General features: G+C 34.4%; 1 protein-coding gene across 1 annotated transcript in view; it reads right to left on the reverse strand.

The window, feature by feature from the left end:
- Positions 1-26166, reverse strand: part of witty (without maturity) — a 64910-nt gene that overhangs the window by 13215 nt on the left and 25529 nt on the right. The window contains exon 2 of the mRNA XM_073966169.1: positions 24810-24895. Within this exon, the coding sequence (XP_073822270.1) occupies positions 24810-24895 (86 nt within the window). The remainder of the gene's footprint in view (positions 1-24809; positions 24896-26166) is intronic.

Genomic DNA, 26166 nt, shown 5'->3' on the forward strand with positions numbered 1-26166 from the left:
TAGTTTAAAAGTTGTGAAAATCTGGGTTTCTTACATTTTCAAATTTAAACGGACATATCTTCTTTTTGTCACAACGGATTTCTATTAATCCTTCTCCCTTTTAACGGGGTGAATAATATCTTTAGAACAAGTTATTATTTTTTTAAATCGGTTAACAAATAGCTGAGTTATAGTGGTTTAAGTCTGAAAACCCCCACAAAAAAACTATAACTGAATTTCTCACAATTTTCAAAATAAATATTGAACAAAACAAAAAAACATTATATTTTTGAAAATTATGAGAAATTCAGTTATAGTTTTTTTTTATCTGTTAACCGATTTAAAAAAATAATAACTTGTTCGAAAGATATTATTCACCCCTTTAAAAGGAAGAAGTATCAATAGAAATCTGTTGTGAGAAAAAGAAGATATGTCCGTTTAAATTTGGAAATGTAAGAAACCCAGATATTCACTACTTTTATCGTTATAAAAAAATAAAACGAAGTGATACAAACGAACTAAAGGCATAGTCGTTGTCCATGGATCCCAACACGATATAATTTTGCATCAGAACGCTTGAATATTTTTCTGGTCAACTTTTGTAGCACAGTGCCATTTATCGAAATTTTTCGAAAAGTTTGCACCTTCTCAAGGCCAAAACTGCCTGAGAGTTACTGTCTTGGCTACAATTTTTGTCCTTCGGTTGGATCAAAAATCTCAATGGTTTGGCTGTTATATGCCAAAATGTCTAAAAAACGTGGATAAAAAAACACAAAGTCAAAATCAGGATGCTCGATTTTCACCGTAGACCTATGTTCGAGTGGACTTTTTTGCTCAGTTTAATCCCAGGAATAAGAAACGCGAAGAGCTCATTAAGGTTTTCAAATCGCCCCGGCCTAATCTATATGGATAGTTGTTTGCGAGAAAGTTTTCTATCTTTTGGAAACATAAAATTCCAATTAAAAACCAATTCAGTAGGAAAATGTGACTAAAATCTTCAACAAAAAATCTTAAATTGGGTGGTACCTTTATATAATCTGTCTGATTTTTTGCAAGGAATGTCTTGTACCTGTTATGTACCCTGTCTAAAACTTTCAAATTATCGAAAATCCGTGAGTGCCGTTCAATATAAAAAATTTCAGGCTTTTTTTGGGAGGATATTCATGCCACAACCTTCAAAATACCGAAAATCGAGAAATATGCTTCTATGGGGATTATATGAAGACGTTGAAATATACCGACATATTTCAGGTGGAATTTTGAGGCCACAACCTTCAGAATAGCGAAAACTGTGAGGTACGTTCTATGGGGGCTATATGAAGACGTGACAAATTTTAGGAGGAAAATTTTAAACCCTCAACGAAGACCAAATACCAACTTTCAGTCATTTCGGCAAATTTTGGGTGGAAAGTTTAATACTCCAAACGAAACAAAATGCCAAATTTCAGCCATTTCGTTGGGATATTGAAGCCAAAAATTTGAAAATAGCGAAAATCGGAGGAACCTATTTTGAAGACCTATACCGACAAATTTGTGGTGGAAAGATTTATACCCGCAACCAAAACAAAATACCAAATTTCAATTATTTCAGCGGCATATTGAGGCCACAACCTTCAAAATACCGAAAATTTGGGACCTACATTTCCATGGGGGCCCCCCGCCAAAGGCCGGCTATTGAGAAAAAAAATTAATTTAAAAGAACATTTTGTGCCCTTTCCCGAGACTTGCATCTGTCCATAGGAGAAAGTCTTAAATCACCGGCCGAAGTCCGGCTATTGCAAAAGAAAATTATAATTTAAAAGAAAATTAAGAACTTTAAAGGCTTATTTCTCGGGAAGTATGGTCTTCCTAGAGATGATATATATTTTTGTGTTCAGGACAACGAATTTCAAGTCCTATATATTTACTAAGGCTATAACAAAAAAAAAAAAAAAAAAAAAATAACACCAGTACAATTCTCGGAATATTGTCGTGGTAACAAAGACGCGTGTTTTAGTTCGAAATGCCATTTGAACATTAGGTTTATCCTTTTACTTGATATTTTTTACTTAGTGTTGCTGAAACACTTTTTTCAGCTACTTTTCCATTAAACAACTGTCAAAATACGTTGCATCACTGTAAAGGTGGGATTTTCTACTTTCATAGTCAGACTTTTCTTTTGGAAGGTCACCAGCCAAATCTGTGATATTCGTCATTACAATTGAAATCCCAAAATTGGAAACTTGGGTTGGATCATATCTCCATTGTATGACCACCTATGCCAACCTATTTTGCATTGTTGTAAAGGTGAAGTTTTCCACTTTCATTACCAGGCATTGCTTTTGGAATACATACTTTTAATAGAAGTGGAGATATTCGCATTAGAATAAACCCTTGACTTTTTCTCCACAGAAGTTTTTCTGCCCATTTTGACCCCTGAATATGATCCGACCAACACTAAATTCAACAGGCTTCTCCAATCAATACCCAAAATTTCGTGACGTGATTACAAAGTTTGGACGGACGAACACACATAGCCAAAACCAACTTATAGTACCCTCCCCACATAGCGGTGTAGGGTATAAAAACGCCGTTACACGTTTCCTATATTTTTAGCCCTACTTCATAAACTGCTTAGTTTTCTTTGTATTTTTTTTGGCTGTCGCACAGTGTAGCACAGTGTAATTGGTAGATTACTCGACTTGGGTGCCCATTCATATTATTCCCAAGCGGTGGTTATTTGATAATCAATTTTGTCAGTATATTGTCCGGCCGGTACAATAGCTGCTAATCCATTTTCAAAATCGAAAAATTAAGAAGTTTTTAAAATGCTTAAGATAAATTCCCAAATTAAACAACAAAACAAACAAAACAAATGTTAAATAAGTCGGCTTTACCGACAGAGATATGTATACCCTCAGCCTATGAGAATTGAAACATTAATCTACGGACAGACCGAATGTATTTAGGGTCTTTTCAGAATTGTGTGGCCCATTTTGGACATTTCAACTTGTCGACAAAAATGTGGATTATAATTAAAGTTCAAAAGTGTTGCGGAGAAGGTACTTAAATGAATGGACCGACATAGTCCATTATGGATGTGAATCTTATTTTATTAGTCGTATCTTTCGATAGATATCGCGCCCAATTGTCATTTCAGTGGGTCATCGTATAACTTTTGGATCAGTATGCCAGGAAGCAAGGACTTGTCCACGGAAAACATAATATAGCTGTAAACAGAATCACAGGATCGGTATACATTTCCAAAGGTTCTTCGAACAGACCCTAAACTGCACTTAGACACAAATTTTAAACTTTTATGGGGGAGGTACCCTAAAAAGTGGACCGATATGGGCCATTTTAGAAGTTTAATTAAATTTGGACAAAATATTAGGAGTTTTTGAAGTTTGGACCATATTGGTTGCCCTGTTCATGGGATATCGTGCATCCCATTTATTGACATTTTTATATATTGGGGGAAAGTACCGGAAGTTGTGGATCGATATTGCTCATATTCCACAAGGAACTAAGTATGGACAAAATATGACGAACGCCAAATTGTGGACCACATCGGTTGATCAGTTCTAGAGTTATCGTGCTCTCCAGCCACCACATATGGTGCCATATGGATTTTTTACACCTATCGGTCTGTTTTCTCGTAATTGAGGCAGCGAATGCATGTTGTTTCAACAAAAATCAAAGTGATTCGGGAGCAGGTCTTAAAGTGAACTTATCCGACATTGTGTGTGGGAGGTATGCGAAGAATTGGACACATACATATAGTCGATATTAGAACCTGTAGTGCGATTTTCTAACTCATTTTTTTGAGTTACCGACAAATGTCGGTAAAATTAAAATGCTTATAATTTCGGTAGTTAACGATATTATTCGGTAAGTTAGCGACGATTAAAAAGTAGTCGTAAAGTTCTACCGACAGCCACAGTGTTGTCAACTTTTATTTTAACTTTTCATTCATAATTTTGCGTTTTAATGTTACCGATTTTTGTCGGTAACTTAATGTTACCGATTTTTGTCGGTAACTCAAAAAATGTGTTAGAGAATCGCACTACTGATCTATATCTGGTGGATATATTAGGATGTGTAAACTATGAAACAAATCGGTAACTCTCTTTAAGAGTTATCGTGTACAAAAATTTTCCGAACATTTTTGAACTTTTGTGGGGGAGGTACCTGAAGGAGTGGACCGATATGGCTTATCTTCAAACTTAAACTAAGCTTGGACAAAATATTACGAAAGCAAAATTTTGGAACGAATCGGGAGATCCGTTCGAGAGTTTTCTTGCGCTCCAACCACTACACACGGTGTCATATGGGTTTTTTGCAACCTTCAGGCTATTTTATCAGGAAGTATGTACTTGCCCCTCAGTAATGTTGGCAACATTTCCTGAGTATTTCAGCCTTGAAAAACTTCTCCACAAGTGGTGTCTTATGACACGCCGTTCGGACTCGGCGATAAACAGTAGGTCCCATGTCATTGAGCTAAATATGAATCGGGGTGCACTCATTGATATGAGAGAAGTCTCCCTTGTCCCGTATGGGATGTTGTGGAACAATGTTTTTTTTTGTTTTATGTACTTGCCCCTGATGAAAATTGTACCGTATTATGGGGGCAGTGAATACATGTTGTTACAACAAAAATCCACGTGGTTCGAAAGCCGGTCCTAAACTGAACATTTTAGAAATTTTGTGTGGGAGGTACCCGAAGGAGTGGACTGATTGAGTCCATATTGGAACCTTATCCAAATCTTGAAGAAATTTTACTATATGCAAAGTATGGACCAAATCGGCCACTCCCTTCAAAAGTTATCGTGCCCAAAAATTTTCCAAACATTTTTGAACAGGAAAGAGTGAACCCTTCTTCGGACTTAAACTAAGTTTGGACAAAATATAACGAAAGCCAAATTTTGGACCGAATCCGTTGATCCGTTCGAGAGTTATGGTGCGCTCCAGCCAGACAGCAGATGGACGCATATGGCTAAATCAACTCCAAATTGTCTGAAACGGATTTCGTCCGAACATACTTGTTTAAAACTATTATTTCCGTATGAAAGTGTATATACCCTCGTTAGCATAAATACTCAGCACGGTGCTCTTGAACCAAATTTAAATGGAAGGTGCTTACACCTGGAAAGTTTCTGCGGATTGTGAAACTACAATGTTAAATTAATCGCGATTCAAGTTGACATTTTGAAGGGTTCTTTTTTAGGTTTTCACGATTTTGCTTGGAAACCGCAAGCCCTATCGAAATGGGACTTTAAGATGCCCTGTGCATAACATTGTAATATAAGAAGGCGATACAGTCAATCCATTGTCCTAATTTGAACTTCTATATCTCAATAACGGTAAAAACTACGAAGATATCATGAAAGTCATTCGTGTAGAGAATTTTCATAGCTAAAATATTTTTTTTTAATTCCATTTCGATAGGACTTGCAGTTTCCAAGCAAAATCGTGAAAACCTAAAAACCCCTTAAAAATGTCAACTTGAATTGCGATTTATTTAAAAAGCGCTCCGACGATTTTTTTTTGTTTTTTGATTTGTCTCATCTATGAACATTGTAGTTTCGGCATCCGCAAAAACTTCCCAGGTGTAAGCACTTGCATTTGAAAAACGAAAAGTTCTAGGACAGAGAAGCCATTACATAGTCGATACGTCTGAAGATCTGCTTTACCACCAGTGAAACCAAGTAACGTAATTTGGTGACTATGTGGGTTCGAGTCCTTGGCTTTCATTTTTCACTTGCAAATAATTTCCTATCATCAAGCTTAACTCTAAAACGAGAAGCTTAATAAAAAAAAGTAAGCACCTTCCACTTAAATTTGATTTAAGAGCACCGTGTGAGGGTATAAAAAGGAACTTACAGACATAATAATGCCATGAAATGGCCTTAAACTGAATTAATCAAAAAACTTCTGAACTTTTAAGGATGATGTACCTGACAGAATGGACCGACATTGTCCATCTTAGAACTGGGTCTAACTCCGATAGTTATAGTGATAACCAACCATTTTAGTTAATCATTTTTAGATTTTCTGTTAGATGTTTAATAAGCCGATTCCTCATAATATGTCCTGTTATTCGACACACACAGAAATCGAGTTATTCTCTACAATAGTCCACGAAAAATAATTTCAAATCAATTTTGTATAGCAATTACCTTCGTGTTCATGTTTAATAGTGTATTCAATTTTTTTAACAATCGAAGTCTTGACGTATTTAAAATAACAAAAAACCTCATTCTTTGTACCAGAACAATTCCAAATCCACTAAATTCCTTATTGCAAAACGTGTGTGATTCGAAGGCAGGCAATATCAATAAAACATTGATGATTCTTTAATGTGATTTTGAATGACTTTTTAAGTTCAGAAAAATGTCAATTCGTTAACTACCAACCAACACACAAAAGGGGTCTACAAAAGCCAGTTACTAAAGGCTCAACAATGAAAAAAAAAGAAAAGAAAATGTAAAACAGCAATGAAGTATTGATATCAAACAAAGGACAAAAATACAAAAAGGAAATCCTTTTGAATTCATTTAAATGCAAATTTCTTTTGGTGGTTCGGAGAGTGTGGTGCATGATGGGATTGTGCTACGATTTCGTAGTAAATACTAATACATACATATGTACGTGTGGAGAATATAATAGGTCTGTTATAGGCTAACCTGTTGTGACACTTGTAGAACCATATGTCCCATGTTAGAACTCAGCATGTGTGATTAAGTGCAGGCTAAAAGTTGGGCGAGAATCTTTTTGAGGATTTTAAGATAGTGTTTTTTTCCTTATTATAATGATATAATTTTTTTCGTGGCCAAGTTCAAGTAATTATTCCACATACATCCCAGACGGAGAGTTCTCTCATAACTCTTGAAGGGAGTGACCGATTCGGTCCATACTTTGCACATATAATAATATATCTACCCGAGATTCGTCGTCTGTAACGATCTTATACATGTCGTTTGAAGCACCGCAATCGTTTTTATTCACAATTTCTTTCCACCACCACCAATGTTAGTTGGTGGAAGAAATGCCCACGGATGTCTCTATCTCACGGTATATAACATGGCGATCTTACATTATACGTTCACGCACGGCTTAAGTTTTTTTCTGGCACAAAAGCTGTATTGGAGGACCCTCATGACCTTCGTTTTAGGCGAGTGTCAGTCACGATTGAATTCATTAAACCAGTTTTTCACATACAAAGAAAAATTATCGGACGAAAATATTCACAAGTAAATTCCATATTTTTGGAAAAAGTGATTTTTTCAACATACAACACGTGGTCGTATGACAAACTGTCCTGAGTACGTGTAGCATAAAAACTGTCAAACTTTCCAAGAAATATTTCAAATGGCGCCTGGGAACACGCGGTGTTGCCTAGGCCAGGGCTTCGGAGTCGGAGTCTGGAGTCGTAGTCTAGCAAATTTTGCTGGAGTCGGAGTCGGAGCCGGAGTCGTGAAAAAAAGCTCGACTCCGACTCCGGGCAACAATCTGTTCTACATTTATTAAAATTTGTCAAATCAATTTAAAATATTTAAATGATCATAATATAATTGTTCCACAAACATCCCAGATGGGACAAGGGAGACTTCTCTCAAATACATAGTTTAAAAAAATGATCATACATAGTTTAAAAAAAAAACTCTTAATCTCTATTTTGACTACAAAATGCATATCGGAAACATTTTTGGGTCAATTGATTGGAATAATGTTTGCATGCTCCAAATACACTTGGGGAAGATCTTTAAAAAGAGTTACAGGTCATTTTAAGGAAGACTCACTGGTCTTCTCTTGTTTTTTTATTAGAAGTCATTTATGTCTGCTGTAAAAGAACCTGTTGGACTTCTATGAAACACCTTGTAATACTTTAAGGGAAATTATACGAAAGACCTACCAAATTTAAATGGAAGGAGCTTACACCTGAGAAGTTTTTCCGGATCCTGAAACTGCAATGTTCATAGATGAGAAAAACCTAAAAACTAAAAAAATAGCCGGAGGGCTTTTTAAATAAATCGCGGTCAAAGTTCACACTTTTAGGGGTTTTTCAAATTTTCACGATTTTGCTTGAAAACCGCAAGTCCTATGGAAAGGGATGTAAAGAAAATGTTGTAGCAGTGAAAATTTTCTACAAGATTTACCTTCATGATACTTTTGTAGGTTTTACCGTTTTTGAGATATAGACGTTCAAATTGGGACAATGCACTGACTGTATCGCATCCTTATAAAACTATACCATGACTACAATTTACCAATTAAAACTTATGTATCTCAAAAATGGTACAACCTAGGAAAATATTGCAAAAGTCAGTCTTGTAGAGAATTTCCACAGCTATATGATTTTCTCCAGTCCCATTTCGATAAGACTTGACGTTCCCAAGCGAAAGTGGTGAAAACCTACCAATAAAAACCTAAAAATGTGACCTAAACTTCTATATCTCAAAAATGGCAAAACCTACGAACAAATTATAAAGGTCAATCCTCTAGTGAATTTTTGCAGCAACAATATTTTCGTTAGTCCCATTTCGATAGGACTTACCGTTTTCAAGCAAAATCGTGAAAACATAAAAAAACCTTAAAAATGTGAACCTCAAGTAACCTTTACAAAGAACGTGTATGTTAAGGGAAAATAGGCTATTTTGGTCTTCTATCACGTTGCGGTGTTAAAATATCGTTAATTTTCCATAACTCAAAAATTACAAAGAGTGTTACCAGGCGGTAATTATGGTAATTTAACATTTCGAGTCTCATTGGGTACATAAGTCAAATTCGGAAAATTGTACATATACTCGTATGTCGGTGTTTAGGTAGATAAACCTTGTAACGATACCGTCCGATTGCAGTTGCTTTGAAGGGTTTTGCTACATGTTCTGAAGCGTGAAATTACTTTGTATTTTGTATTGTCAATGAAAAACAAGTAAAAAAGTCGGCTTTGCCGACAGAGATATACCCTCAGCCTGTATATATTGAAAAAAATTTTTCTCAAAAAAACGTATGTATTTAGGGGTTTTTAAAAATTTTGGGAATTTGAACCGACGACGCGGAGGAGATACAAAAAGGAATGGATCTACATTGACCATTATGGAAGTGGATCTCCAGCCACTACATATTGTGCCATAGGGGGTTTTTACACCCTTCGGGATGTTTGCTCAAGAAGTATGGACTTGCCCCTGAAAAAACGTTTACCAGCGTAATTGAGGCAGCGAACGCAAGTTGCTTCAACAAAAATCAAAGTGATTCGATAGCAGGTCTTAAAGTGAACTTATCCGAAATATTGTGTGTTGAACCTGATCTATATCTAGTAGATATATTAGGATGTGTAAAGTATGGACCAATTCGGCCACTCCCTTTAAGAGTTACCGTATGAACAAATTTTCCGAATATTTTTGAACTTTTTTGGGGGAGGTACCTGAAGGAGTGGACCGATATGGCTTATCTTCAAACTTAAACTATGTTTGGACAAAATATTACTAAGGCCGAATCGGCAGATCCGTTCTAGAGTTATCTTGCGCTCCAACCACCTCACACGGTGTCATAGGGGGTTTTTGCAACTTTCAGGCTATTTTCTCAGGAAGTATGGACTTGCCCCTGATAAAACTTGTACCGCCGTATGGAGGGCAGTGAGTACAAGTTGCTAAAACAAAAACCAGAGCGATTCGAGAGATGATCCTAAACAGAACTTTTCCGAAATTTTGTGTGGGAGGTACCCGAAGGAGTTGACCGATTCAGCCTATATTGAAACATTATCAAAGTCTGGTACACATTTTACGATGGGCAAAGTATGGACCAAACCGGTTACTCCCTTCAAGAGTTATCGTCCGCACAAATTTTCCGAATATTTTGGAACTTTTGTGGGGGAGGTACCGGAAGGAGTGGACCGCTATAGCCCATCTTCGAACTTAAACTAAGCTTGAGCAAAATATTACGAAAGCCAAAATTTGAACCGAATCGGTTCATCCATTCGAGAGTTATCGTGCGCTCCAGCCAGCTAGACAGACAGACAGACGGACGGACATTGCTCAATCGACTCCAAATTGTCTGAAACACATTTCGTCCAAACATACTTGGGGTCTAAAACCATTATTTCGATGAGGCACATTTTGCCCGTATGAAAGTGTATAATATACCCTCGTTAGCATAAATGCTGAGGGTATAAAAAGGAACAATATAGGTCTATGTTTTGGTATCCTCCCAATGTAATGTATCTTGAAAGTTCAAACTGAAATGACTGCAATGTAAGTTGTGAATTTTATTTATTTTCGGAGTCGACTCCGGAGTTGGAGTCGGAGTCGGAGTCGAGAAAAAAATTGGACTGGAGTCGGAGTCTGACCAAAAATGGCTCGACTCCGAAACCCTGGCCTAGGCCAGATAGTTTTCGCGCAGCCCTCGTACGGATCCCAACATGTACCAATATTTAAGGACACTCTTTTATACAACTCCCTCACAACTGCACAAACGATGGCTTGCCTCGATAATAGCCTTAAAAGATTATGGACTTTGTTTAGGTCCACCACTGTTATTGTTTCTTTAACTGTCGTCAAAGCTGACTAATTTGTTCCTATTCATTTTATATATTTTATCTTATCCTTTTGTCTCTATTCCTATTTTATGTCCGTTTGTTATAACAAAACCAACAACCATATCCTTGAATTAATTATTTAACTTTATGTTGAATGCAACAAATTTCCAAATACAGTGAAGCCTTTTCTAATAGCACATACATACATATGTATGTATAATGTATGTGGGCAGATGGTTGTTTATTTCTTTGAGTACGAGTTGCCGTTGCATGGTGAGGTGGTCCTTTTCTTAGAATTTGACCGTTGTGATTCTGACCAGGGGTTTCACTGCACTCGATTTTTGTTTACATTTTCGAATTACTAACTAATGTTGTATTCTGTTTATATTTCAAATGAAAAGAAGAACAAACTTTTAGACAAATTCTGAATTGACAGTTTGTACTTCATAAAAAATGTAAAGATAAGTTTGCAACAAAACGTGTTTCTCTTTTTTTGCTCACTACATTTTGTCACGTACACAATGGCAGGTCGAACACACATTCTAATCTAGTGACACCTTTGCAAATGCTTATTTTTATATCTTTCACCACAGCATGTTCCAGTTCGTATTTGAAGAAAAATATAAATGATTGGATGTTTTTGGCGCTCTAGACAGTATGGCGCTCTAGACATTTCAGCTAGCAAATAATAGCTCTGTTTTACACCAATAAATGCAAGGGTTCTGATACACCAATTCGGTTTTGTTGGAGACCACGGAAGACGAAAATACCCATTGTCTTTCCAGATCACTTCGTAAAGTGATTTTATAACGGTAACTATAGAAAAAAATGACTTTCTTGGATGTTTAAATTTAAAACGTGCATAACTTCAACATTTCACCACGGATTTATATTATCTTTTCTTTCTTTAAAAGGGTCGAATGTTACCGGTTAAGAAATTAACGCATAAAAAACAGGAAACTGTTTTTCCTCGTGCTCTAGGCTCTAGACGTGATAAGTTTCTTCCCGTTCAACCAGCAGGCCTTCCACGACACACGCTTTTTAGCGCAGCCTTTGGAAGTTATGAGGTTCAAATCCCTGACTCAAACTGTTTTCATACCCCATACCACACTGTGGTATTTTGTGTATTTGTATGCAACATGCAAAAGGAAGTGAGATAAACCCATAGGATATATGTATGTCGATTTACGCATGTCCGTCCGTCTGTCCATTTATTTATGTAATCAAAGTACAGGACGAAGATTAAACAAAATATCACAAAATACACCTACCCTAAATTTTTTTCCAATACCCTGAAAAACACATAACCGCGTGCGGTCCCCAATCATACAGTTAGTCAACTAAAAATTGTAAACGATGAATTTTTAAATTACTACAAGAAATTCTTCAATACTGTTGGGGTTTTTGTACATACACGCAGAAAAATATATGTTAGAAATATGTTTGGGTCCAAACAAATATTTGTTTGGGATTGTTTGCAAACAAATATATGTTTGGATCCAAACATAATTTGTTTGTGTCCAAACAAATATATTTTTGCAACATTTTGTAACATATCTCAATTTTATTTGTTTGGGTACCAACATATTTTTATACCCTCCACCATAGTATGGAGGCAGGGACGTACGCAGGTTTGGTCGAACAAAATTTGTTAAGCTACTGTAACTAGTTATTATATTTTTTTCTCATAAAAATGTTTGTATGTTTGCCGATTTCAAATTAAAACTTATATTTTCTTAAGTTTCTGAACAGAAAATGTACATCATTAACAAGTTTTGTAAGAAAATATTTAAAAAAAATTTTGTTTGTATGAGAGAAACTTCCAATGCAATCTGAATTACTTCTTCATGTCATATCATTCCACTATCAAATTCGAATTCCATAATGAATATACTCCAAGTTTATGTCATATTCGAACTATATAGAGCTCTCGAGGCTTAAAACTCATTGTGTAACAACAAAAAAACGAGTTCAGTATTGTGGGAATGGAAGTATATGAAGAAATGTCTATTGGATAAAATGTATGAAGGTCCGGTGCTTCGTGGACTACATCTTGAAAGCCAATTAGAAATTTGTTTTACTGACATCGCCAAAATTTTGTTATTCTATTTTAGACAAATTTGCTACTAAACAGTATGAGAAAATAATGAAGACAAATTAATTTTTGTGCGTCATTTGATTTTTTTCCTTTTTATCACCGAAGTATAATTGTAGCCTCAGACTTTAAGGTTACGAGATTATATACACTAGGATACGATACAAATAGGTCTCATCAAATAATGATTTTAGACTCCACATACATATGTATGGACGATATTCGTTTCAGACAAGATGGAAGTACGTACCACCGTCCGTCCGTCTGTATCTCCGTTTGTCTGGCAGGTTGGAACTCATGACAACTCTCGAACGGATCAACCGATTTGGTCCAAGTTATGGATCTTGTAATGTTTTGTCCAAATTAAATTTAAGTCCTTTCGGTACATCCGCCATAAAAGTTCAAAAATTTTCACTAAAATGGTCGAAGGGACTAACCGATTCGGTCTAAAATCGAACCTAATTTGGACTATCTCGGTCCACTCGCAAAATTACTTCCAAAAGTACATCAACTTCCAAGAGAATATGTTTGGACATCATCTTCAGGTCCCTCATACAAGTCTAACATAACTGCAGTTTAAAGACTGCTCGAGGATCCTTTGGATATTTTGTAGTCTTGTTTACAGCGAAATCCTATTTTTCGTGGACAAGTTCATGCTTCCTGGCAAAGCTCTAAATACTACGGTGACCAAATAAAATAGCATATGGGCGCGGTAACTATCGAGAGGAGTGTCTCTCAAAATAAGATCCATTTCTAAAATTAATTAGCTTATTATTAGCGAATAATTAAGTGGGGTTCAATAAGGATCGATTGTTATTTGTCAAAACTATATAGAACTAAGTCCATCAAATTGTTTGTCATCGAGTCCAAAAACTTCTAATCGTAAAATTAAGAAAAAATATAACGCTTATTTTTTAACATTATATTAAAAGTAAAAATAATCCTGAAATCAGACTCTATCTCTTCTGGTAAATAACACTGTGCAAGATTTTTAAGGTAATCTTGTGCACACAATTTGAAGTGAGGATTTTTTGAAAATATAGACCCAAAGTAAAAACCGATGAACCTTGGTGAAAAAAGGCTATATATTTTGTTCAATTTCGGAGGTGGGGTTATGCCCTGCGCCCTATTTTTAAAATGCTCTATATATGTATGTAAAGCTTACAAACCATAAAACCCGACCACTCCCACTTTCTCAAATATGTTACAAATTAATGGAAATACCAGATGTTATTCATGACGAAGCTTTGGCCTTATTGGAAATCAAGTGTTGAAATTAGAAGGCAACATATCGATAGCTATAGCTTCATCAGGTATATAAGATATACATACATTATAAAAAGGTGAAAGGACGACACAGTCGGTCCTTAAATTGCCACTGGACATTCATTTGAATGAAGGGCACACATACAATATTATATAGAAGTTATCATCTGGAACGAATGTACGTACGATGGCACATAAAAATTACCTAGAAGCTTTATATCGATTCTTGAAGGATTTAACAAGCTATTCACGTTTAGATTTCTGACAAATACTTCCAGTTATACTATTGCAGCAGACGAAATAAATGTATGCTAAATGTATGCCCAAGTCATCAGCTTTTTGGCGGTATGTTATTATTGCGTATCGACACCAACATTTCTGACGATTTTTTATTTATAGTCACTTCCAGATCCCGACTAATAGATACATGGGGTTTTGCTAAAACATTGATTTATATTATAAAGATTCTAGAGGTATCAATACTACGAGCCCTAACCACTATTAATTCGTACACCAGGTATTTTTTCACTCTTTAACATCAAACGCCAGAATAAAGGTTTAATTATTATAATAACACCGACATATTTATACTTTTCTGAAAGGTAATTTTATTTCCTCTAAACTGACATAGAAATAATATTAAACTCGATGTTAAAATGCCAAAAATATTAAGTAAACAAAAAGGCCTTTAATTATTGCTGAAAATTATTTGACCACTATTTATTCGTTCAGTTTATAAATTGCGCTCAAGCTAAACGAAAAAGCAAAATTTAATAAAAAAAAATGTAAATTTATCGTTACAATGAGATAATAGGTATGAAAGGATTTTCTTTATTTTAATTTTCATCGTTTCTAAAAATGGCACGTGGCAAACCTATTTGGGAGGAAATTTGAATTTTAATCGTCGATCAATTCAAATCTGGTGCGACATATGGACAGATTTCGACTGATCTTAAAATTCCAAGATCTACAATACAAAGAAAATATGAGAAAAGAATATATGAAAAAAAGAAAATATGAAAAAAAGGGAAAATATTATTATAAAAATTAAAATATATTAAGAAATTTCAGTAATAATGTTTCAAACGGAGGCCGGACTTCCAAAATAAGTCCTCGCGATAAAAACTAAATCGTAGAAGCACTGTTCGAGATATAGCCATAAAGTGGTCTGAAGCAATTGGAAAGCCCTTAGAACGCAAGTGGACCCGACTGCATATCAAAAGGTTATAATTTCTGTAAAGTAAGTTAAAAATTAAGCCGGTATTTCGAAATCAACCTGATAATTTGCATAAAAGCCAAGGAAAAGGCATTGCTTACAGCGTTTAAAATGAAATAAACGCCTATTATGGACTAAAAAGGGAAGATTTTGAGTACAACGGCAATGGGAAAGCATTATCTTTAGTGACGAATTCAAGTTTGATATATGTCTGTTTTGGTGATGTAAGAAAAAGGGTAGTACGTAAAAGCGCCGAGGCATACAATAAAAACTGCTTAAAACGTAGAGTAAAGTTTTCAGTTGGCGTTATGGTATAAGGATGTATGTCTTCAAAAGGTGTTGGTCAGCTCCATTTCATAGATGGAATCGTAAATGTATATATATAAAATATATAAAAATCCAGGAAGAAAATCTGATACCATCTGTATTAAAATTAGCAGACTATGAGGAAAAAATATTCTAACAGGATGGTGTTTTTTCCGATACTGCTAAAAATACGAAAAAGTAGCTTGAAGGAAATGGAATCGAGGTCCTGGATTGGCCATCCTATTGTTCAGACCTTAATCCAATAGAAAATTTGTGGGCTATGAAAGAAAGAAAAGAAAGCTTCAAAATGAACCCCAACGGACTGTTACCGGGTTAAAGCCCAACATTCAGAAAATTTGGGACTAGATAACCCGAGAAGATTGTCAAGAGATAGTCAGTATCATGCCAAAGTGGGTCAAGACCGTTGTAAAAAACAATGATGGCCTAACATAATTCTAACAATGATAATTGGTGATTGTACGAATTAATAGTGGTCACAATATTTTTGTTTAAAATAATGAACTTTCGTTTTTGTTTGTTTTTTAAAAGGGCCTTTTTTAATATGTATTTTTATTAATATATATCTAAAGACAATAAAATTATCTTTAAGAATAATAAAAATTTGTTTGTGTAGTCATTATAGTTCTGAAGATATGCATATTTTAATATCACATTGTTGGAAAATGCTATGTGTACGAATAAATAGTGGTTAGGGCTCGTAAGTAGATAAATATATACAATACTAAGGTTTACACGGAGAACACAAACAACGGGCCAGCAGCGCGGACCGGGTCAGCTAGTTTTATATAAAATTCGAAAAATCCATTTTTTGGCTTATTTTAAAGTACATGTAGAATAGAATATGTGCCAAAATTTCGAGTCCATCGGACAAAAATTGTGTTTTGTATGTAGCATAGAAACTAAAAACGTCTTTTCCTCGAAGTGGCACTTTTGAAAGCGGTACCCACTGTAACTCGAAAACGGATGCTTCGGTCTTTATATGTTTTTGTGGGACTATTATACACATAAATCATGTGCTTAACCGAGAGAGTCTTTAAAAAACTGCTTACGAAGTCCGAAAAGATATCATTTTTTTTTTTGTTAAAATCGAAGTTATGATTTTAACTGTTCAAAATTTTTAATTAATTCCGTTTCGATAATGGACAAGATTATTAGGTTCGTAATATAAAAATTGTTCCACAAACATCCCAGAAGGGACAAGGGAGACTTATCTCATATCAATGAGTGCACCCCGATTCATATTAGCTCAATGATATGGGACCTACTGTTTATCGCCGAGTCCGAACGGCGTGTTTGAAGACACCACTTGTAGAGAAGTTTTACATGGCTGAAATACTCAGGTTCGTTGGCCGGGGAATCGAACCTACAACCTTCTGCGTGCAAGGCGGGTGTGCATACCATTGCACCACGGTGGCACCCATTTAGGTTCGTAATGATCCCACAAAAATATATTCTGATCGATTTATTCTTTTTTAAACTGGAAACTGCTTTAGTATATATTTTTCAAAAAAAAAAAAAAAAATAATAATAAATAAATTAGAAGGTAAATCAAGGTTTAATAGATTTCTTATAAAAAAATGCATGAAAATGGCTTTTCTGATGCTTATACGTGGTCATAACCCCTTAAAATAGCTTTACGTAACGCTACACAACATTTGAATTTTTCATTTTTGGTCAAGTTGGGCCCCCCCGAAATGAAATCCTGCGTACGTCCCTGTACGGAGGGTATATTAAGTTTGTTTTTCGGTTTGTAACGCATTGAAATACTCATTTGCGACCCTATAAAGTATGTATATTCTTGATCAGGGTAAAATTCTGAGTCGATCTGTGCACGTCTGTCCGTCCGTCCGTCTGTGGTAATCACTCTAGCATCCACAAAAATAGAGATAGGACGCTGAAATTTTGGGAAAATGTGTCTTTTGTTTGCAGGCAGGTCAAGTTCGATGATGGGCTATATCGGTCCACGTTTTGGTATAGCCCCCATATAACGGTACCCCCCGATTTACGGTATTTTGACGTTTTTAGCTACATTTTCAGACCGATTTAGCTATAATTTGGCATTTGGGATTCTTAAGTGCCAATAAACTTATGTAAGAAAACTTGTGGACATAGGTCCACGTTTTGGTATAGCCCCCATATAACGGTACCCCCCGATTTACGGTATTTTGACGTTTTTAGCTACATTTTCAGACCGATTTAGCTATAATTTGGCATTTGGGGTTCTTAAGTGCCAATAAACTTATATAAGAAAACTTGTGGACATAGGTCCACGTTTTGGTATAGCCCCCATATAACGGTACCCCCCGATTTACAGTATTTTGACGTTTTTAGCTACATTTTCAGACCGATGTAGCTCTAATTTGACATTATGGTTCTTAAGTGTCAGTAAGCTTATATAACAAAAGTTGTGGACATAGGTCCACGTTTTGGTATAGCCCCCATATAACGGTATCCCCCGATTTACGGTATTTTGACGCTTTTAGCTACATTTTCAGACCGATGTAGCTATAATTTGACATTTAGGGTTCTTAAGTGTCAATAAACTTATATAACAAAAGTCGTGGACATAGGTCCACGTTTTGGTATAGCCCCCATATAACGGTACCCCCCAATTTACGGTATTTTGACGTTTTTAGCTACATTTTCAGGCCGATTTAGCTCTAATTTGACATTTAGGACTCATAAGCGTCACTAAACTTATATAACAAAACTTGTGGACATAGGTTTACGTTTTGGAATAGCCCCCATATAACGGTACCCCCCGATTTACGGTATTTTGACGTTTTAGCTACATTTTCAGACCGATTTATCTATAATGTGACATTTAGGGTTCTTAAGTGTCAATAAACTTATATAACAAAAGATGTGGACATAGGTCCACGTTTTGGTATAGCCCCCATATAACGTTATGTACCGATTTTCGGTATTTTGAGGATTCTAGCTACAATTTTTAACCGAATTAGGAGTTATTTGACATTAAAGGCTCCCATCAAAAACTGTCAACATAGGTCCATGTTTTATTATAAACATGTCAACATACATAGTTCGATATAGGCACCATAAAAAAGGCTTACCGAATGAAACATTTTATGTACATTATCTGACATTTTAACGTACCCACTTAAAGTTGGGGACAGGAATGAAAACTAATTATTCCATTTTAGTTCATAATATTTTATGGTGGAGGGTATGAAAAGTTCGGCCTGGCCGAACTTAACGCTTTTTTACTTGTTTATGTTAGAACATATTTTTTATGGGTTGAGAGAGGATTATTGTCAAAGAGAATAACGGCAGGGCTCTCGTGGCTGCGGAATGCTGTTTTATAATAAAGAGCTGTGTGTATGATGTAATAGAAGACGCATAAGGGAAGATGGGAGTGTAAAAAACAAGCGAAGAGGAAATGAAAAAAATGGTATTAATTATGTTGTTCTTTTTTTCTTCAGTTTTCTAAATACATTCGTTGAGTAAAGTGAGTGTATAAATCAGTGTTTTGTGTTTTCTTTAAGAAATGGTGCTTATTAGTAAATTAAATGCCCAATACATTTTATAATTGGAAATTTTATAATTGAATCAAAAATGTGAATGAAAATATTTTATTCCACACGGAAGAAATCGCATTTACATGTTTATGACAAAATCAAGGCAATAAATGCGAAAATCGATAGGAAATAATGAAAACAACAGACAAAAGGTATATGTACCTGTTTTTTTATGTCAACTAAATAAATGCAAAATGAATGAACGTGCAATAAAATTGCGTAATTCTCCGCAATTTTTTTGCAATTAAGGATTTTTATGGTTTTACGGTATATGGTGATGTAACCTCTTGATACGAAAAAACGTCAATAATATACCCCAAACCAGCCTCTGAAAAGTGACAATTATAATTTAAAACGATTCTGAAGTGTGTCACAAGAAAAAGTCAGAAAATTGCTACATAACAGAAAGTATTCATCGCGAGTGGCTAGGAAAAAAACCATTTCTTTCGCAGCAAAATATAGAGAAGCGATTCAAATTTGCTACAGATGACGTTATATGTTCTAATGATACGGAAATTATGTTATACTGTCACGATGGGTCACAAAAGTATGGCGAAACTCTCTCACTGCCCTGGAAAACCAAAATTAAATACATACCGTAAAGTTCGGAAAATTGTCAGTTATGGTATGGGGTTTGTGCATAAAGTAGGGGCGTTGGTAATATCCGGATTTTGGAGGAAACAATAACAAGTAAGTTTATTAGGATGCTTTAAAAAATGAGGGTCGAAATTCAAACAAATTGCAATATAAATACTACCAAGACAACGACCCTAAATATAAATCTTATTAATGTAGGACGTGGTTGTTATACAACTGCACCAAAGTTATCGACACCCCAGCTCAAAGCCCAGATACTAACCCCATTAAAATGTATGTTTCCATCTGAAGCAAAAAGTCGGGGAAAGGTAGCTCACTAAGAGGACCGACTTTATAAAATACATTAAAGAATAATGAAAAAATAATATTGGAATATGACATTCCGAAATTAATTTATTCTATTATTATTCTGTAATTGATGTCCGAGGTGGGCATACGACCAACTTTTCCAGAAATACCTCATAAAACTGAAAATTTGTGAATTTTGCAAACATTTAGTTGAGAGTACCAGAAATGAGTTGTTTTCCTTTTTATTAATTCTAGGTAAATTTTTAGTGAAATTTAGCTACATTTTATTTTATTTTATTTTATTTTATTTTATTTTATTTTATTAATAAACATGTGTAAGAATTAAACTGTTAAGAAATATATTATTATTATTATTATTTATTAATGTCAATAAAGCGTTGTTTTATTGAAAATTTTGTAATAAATTTGGTTTTGCAATAATTTAATTGACTAACTATATCTGTGTCAAAAATGCCAATTTTTGGGAGATGATAGGTCTTGGTTAAGCACACAATTTTATCTTTCACGGATTTTTCTAGCACTTGTAGCTTTGAGAAAATCGGTCAAATCCAAGTACCTCAGAGTACAAATATATTAATGAGAGTCGATAGAACCATTCCAGTTAGAAGATTTTTGAATTTTGGTGTTGATACGTCAAGTAGTTTTGTCTATATGAGGATTCAAATCCGATAATTTTTATCAATGTGCATTTTGCTCCATATTTTCCCAAAATTAAAAACATTTATTAACTTCAAATATCAGAATATTTAAAGTAACGGTCGTTGTAAAACTGATTTTTTAAGGTGCTTTGTTTGTAATAATGCAAACGAATGGATAAAATGAATGACATCGGCTAATATTTTGGTATAGCCCCCATAAAACGGTACCCCCAGATATTCGGTATTTTGAGGTAATAGACAATCCTTTCCTTCCAAATTAGTTGCAATTTGGTACTTAGGGTTTCTAGTGGTCACTAAACCTTTCCACCAAAAATTGTGGACGTAGGTCCACGTTTGGGTATAGGCCCCTTATTAGGTACTACCCGATTTTCAGTATTTTGGTGGATTTAAGCTACATTTTCAGCATAAATTAGCTGTAATTTGGTATTTGGAGTTCCCAGTGGACAAAAACATTCTCCTTTGATTGTTTGTAAGTCTGGAGTATTATCCCAATGGCTTAATCTTCATCATTACTTTCTGTTACAGAGAGTAATTTTTTTCAAAACGAACTGACAGTGTTGCAAAATTTTTTTACTGATCGCTATCATTATCATGATTTCATCCCGGCGAAGGGAATTTTCAATTGGCTTTCCAGCCTTTTGAAATTATACCTTTTTTAGCGAAAAACCGAACTCTTTAAATGTCTAGTATTTTTAAATAAATGAGAATCACACTCGCTTTTCGGCTTTCCCAAAAACATCAGTAGTGCGATTCTCTAACACATTTTTTGAGTTACCGACAAAAATCGGTAAAATTAAAACGCAAAATTATGAATGAAAAAGTTGAAACAAAAGTTGACAACACTCTTGTGTTACCGACAATTGACGTTAACTCAAAAAAGAGTTAGAGAATCGCACTACAGAACAAAAATATTTGCAAAGAACTATCAGCACGTATAAACTAAGAACTCATCGATTTCTGTAAGTTGAAAAAAACATCACCACAATAGCCTGTGAGTAATTGTTGTTGGAATTTGTTTCAAACTCCCCTGCGCGTGCCATCCACTGTGTTTTGCTTGTTTTGTTTTTGGTTAAAGTTTCAATCTCATTTGATTGTTTTTAAGTCTGGAGTATTACCCCAATGCACAGTGTCCGATTTTCCAAAAAACCTGGCCAAAAATCGAAAAAAAAAGTTTATCAATTTACACTAAAAAGGGTCAGATATTGTTTATAGGATCCCAGTGCGTGTAGTTATGAAAAAATACATACATTTCTTGTTTAATAAGTGGGTATAAAAGCAGGTCGAAGTGACCCTATTTGGAATTTTATTTTTTTTAATATTTAAGTTGTTTATAAATCAATGATAATATGCAAAATAAACAACGGTTATTAAATATTTTCTTTTTGTAATTGTAATGAAAGGTATGTGAAACGTATTTAAGATGTTCAGTGTCGCCAATGAATAGTGCGTTCTTTAATAATTGATGTCCGTACTTGTTAATTTTTTCAAGATCAATTTTCACAATAAATTATGAAAATAGTTGTGAGTAAGATCGAGTTGGGTCGTGTAATTTATCATTTCATAAAAAAGGAAGGGTTTTTTACCAATTTCCATCGAAACATGCTGCACATATTTGCACTTTTTGTTTTTATGTGATATTTTGTCTTGCAGGTATGTACAGATTTTCTTTCATTCAGAATGTCAGAATATAGTATAGGGTCACTTTCTGGCGTTTGGGTATAGTTTGGAGTTTTGGAATATTCTAAGACCTATAGTAAAATTTTATGGCGAACAAATTTCTAGAATGTTTTGGTCTGATCCGATCACATTTTATAGGAGATTTTAAAGATTTGTGGAAAAGGGGACCAAAAGGACCCCTTTTATGACTCGCACGAGGGTTAATTTCTTAAGACAAATATTCCTTGCATTGTCAGTAAAGTTGCCAAAGACATTATACACCTAAAGTGCAAGGATTCCAAGTGATCTTAACTCAAATATTTCCAAAACTGCAGAAATTGTGGAAGCTTGCACCCCTATTTTAGTTTCTTGGCAAAATTGATACCGATATTTCCTTGGTATGTAATGCAAATAGAGATTTCATTTCTTTGGTGACTTATAGTGAAATTTAGCTGAGAACATTTTTGTCTTTGACGCCATTCTTCTAAAATGATGCTTTGTATGACAATTTTGCCAAAACGTTGATGAAGTACGACATTAACCCTAAAATGTTTTTCTAATTTGCATATTTCTGGAGTTAAAATAAGATATAGAGTTTTGGTGTATTCTAGGACCTATAGTAAAAATTGAAGGCGAAGAAATTTGTAGAATATTTTGATCCGATAAGATCACATTTTATAGGAGGAGGGACCAAAAAGACCCCTTAAATGACCGCCTGAGGGTTAAATAATATCAAAAATGTAATCAGCGGCCCGAAAAACATAAGAACCAAAGGTTAGGTCAAAATCCATTCATTTTTAGAGTTTTGGCCAGGTTTTTCGGAAAATCGGACACTGTCCAATGGCTTAAACTGCATCATTACTTTCTGTTACAGATAGTAATGTTTTTCAAAACGAACTGACAGTGTTGCAAATTTTTTACTGATCGCTACCAATATCATGTTTTCATGCCGGCGAAGGGAATTACCAATTGGCTTTCCAGCTTTTTGAAATGATGCCTTTTTAGCGAAAAACCGAACTCTTTAAGTGTCTAGAATTCTCAAATAAATGAGAATCAGTAAAATTTTGTAACACTGTCAGTTCGTTTTGAAAAAACATTACTCTCTGTAACAGAAAGCCATTTGGGTAATACTCCAGACTAAAAAACAATCAAATGAGATTGAAACTTCAACCAAAAACAAAACAAACAAAAACATTCTCCACCAAAAATTGTGGCCATAAGTCTACGTTTTGATATTGCCCCTATATTACGCTACCTCTCAATATTTGGTATTTTGAGGATTTAGTCCACATTTTCAGACCAAACAAGCTGAATTCTGGCATTGAAGGTTCGCGGTGGTTATACATCTTCAGCACCGAAAATTGTGAACATAGGTCAAAGGTTTGATATAGCCCCCACATAACTGTACCGTCCGATTTTTGGTATTTTGAGGATTTGAGCTACATTTTCCAAGTCTTTATCAGCTAGATTTGCGACTACGAGTATTTGCAGCCGAAAGTTGATTATTCGGAATCTAGGAAGTCCAATTTAATTTGTCGAAAAAGAATTGGACTGGACATTAGAGAACTTTTGTAGTTACGTTCCATTTAACAAAAGTATATTACACTAAAAACACAAGAAAAATAATAATTTTTGAAAATTTATCACTATATACTACCTATGCACCTCCAGGCCCCAAACTATTTTTTTTTTTCATTTAATGTACACCCTCCTCTATTAATAAAAGATAAACTTTATTTAGTTTTATTAAGAAATTATTTAACAATTAAGCAAATGTGAGATAGATATTTTGCAACAATTTTTGTAAAATCTGATGCAGCAAAGTTTGCTGCATTGGATAGTGAATAGCTGAGAGAATATTTACAGCAACAACAATGTAATAACAAAATATTATTCACCAGCGTGTCTGTAATGGATACAATGGAAAACATTTCTCAGTTTTATAGTTTGATTTTTTGACTTTTGCACCGCTTGATCAATGGTTTCGCCAATGTGCAATGGACTGATTTTTGACTATTCATCGGTCAAAAAACTTTTTTGAGGAAAATTCTTTTATTTAAAGACAAAATAAGCCTACAAAATATATGAAGACTGAATACAAAATATCAGTCTTTTCTGCTGGATAATGTGGCTAAAACCTTAAAAATATCGAAAATCGGGCGGTAACGTTTCATGGGGGTTATACGAAAACGTGGACCAACACCGACATTTTCCTGTAGGAATATTTTGCAGCCCTAGCGAAGACTGAATACCGAATATCATTTATGTGGATAATGTGGATAAAATTGCAAATTGTGAGGGAAGCACATGGTCATCCAATTTTAAATGCTTCCTATCTGTCAAAATTTTTAAAAATTCATTGTTTTCCTTTTTGTCTGTGAACAAGGATATTCCCAAAAACAGGCATCCATCCATACTTATGTATTCGGATGTACATATGTACGTGGACATACATCCACATCAAGCACATGCTTCTTAAATTTAATGGGATTATTTGCCAACTCACATGAGGATGGATGGATGTTCAGTGCCAATGACTCAGACATTACGTCTCTGAACGCATAGTTTTAAGTTCTTACTAAGAAGATTATATTACACAAACACACACACATATATGTACATATATACATACACTCTCTCATGTACTTACCTCAGCCACAATGCTGCTGTTCGATTTTAAGTCCGCACAACTTGGATTATCCTCTGAATCGCAGACAAAGCATTTGATAGCAGAGCCTTAAACGAGATAATTTGGAAATTTGTTAGGATTCGATTATAATTTCGATGGAAAATAGAATTTTTTTTATTTAAAATGAAATGATGATTGATTCAATTCGATATGAATCACAGTAATATTAATTGAAAGGTGATATATAAGTGCCAGCGATTTTCAAACAAATATACTCAAATAAATACGAAAACAATTAATAAAGACCTCGATGTTAAATAATTATTCAATTTAATAAAATATTTTAAATGAACAAGTGATGTGTTAAACTAATTATCTGCTCTGTATACAAAAACATCGTTTTCATAACGTGTGTTTTCTTACTTGTTGAAACTAAAAAACTTAGAAATGAATAAAAAATTATTAAAAAAAATTTATGTTACAATGTTTATTTATAAATGCTCTAAAAACTCGAAAAAAATTTATCGCTTTACATCAGGCAGTATATTCTTCTTCATGATTGAATCTTTCAAATAAAACGCTTGCCATTTTCTAATTTTTAATCAATTAATTTTTTCTGATTTAAATGCAAGCATTTTATTTCAGAGATTCCATCATGAAGAATGCTAAGCGAAAAATTATTTTCTAGCTTTTAGAGCATTTATATAAAACACTGTAACTTTATTTTTTAATTATTTTTTGTTTTTAACTTTTTAGTAAATACATTTTTTTGACCACTGACAATCCCATAACGAAGCTACAGCCACTTTTGGCTGAAAATGTATATAAAAACTTCAAAATACCTGAAATCAGGTGGTATCTCTAAATGGGGACTATACCAAAACTTGGACCTATGTCCACAATTTTTGGTGGGGAAGTGTATGTACCATTGGGAACTCCAAATGAAAAGTTACAGCCAATTCGGGCTAAGAATGAAGATAAAATCCTGAAAATACCTGAAATCGGGTGGTACCGCTATATGGGGGCTATAGGGAAAAATGGACCCATATTGGTTTTGGTTTCAAATTCATGAAATGCATAGAAATATCAAACATAAAAGCAACAACAGAGGCGTAGATACATACAAAATTCCAAACACATGAAATAGTGTCACGCTTTTAGAAAGAAAAACAAATAAAACTATTAATTATCAAATAGAGACACATCGTTGAACGCTTCTCGTTAGATAAACACATTAAAATAAAACACATTCTCCTCAAAATTGAAATCATCAACGGGAAATCGACATCTGGAATCAAATGATTATATAATGTAATAAATAGGTACATCCATATTTCAAATATATGCACTATATGAAAAATGAATTAAATGTGATTTC

This window comes from Musca autumnalis, unplaced genomic scaffold (assembly GCF_047663935.1).
Source record: "Musca autumnalis isolate F117 unplaced genomic scaffold, ASM4766393v1 scaffold_2, whole genome shotgun sequence".
Lineage (NCBI taxonomy): Eukaryota > Metazoa > Arthropoda > Insecta > Diptera > Muscidae > Musca > Musca autumnalis.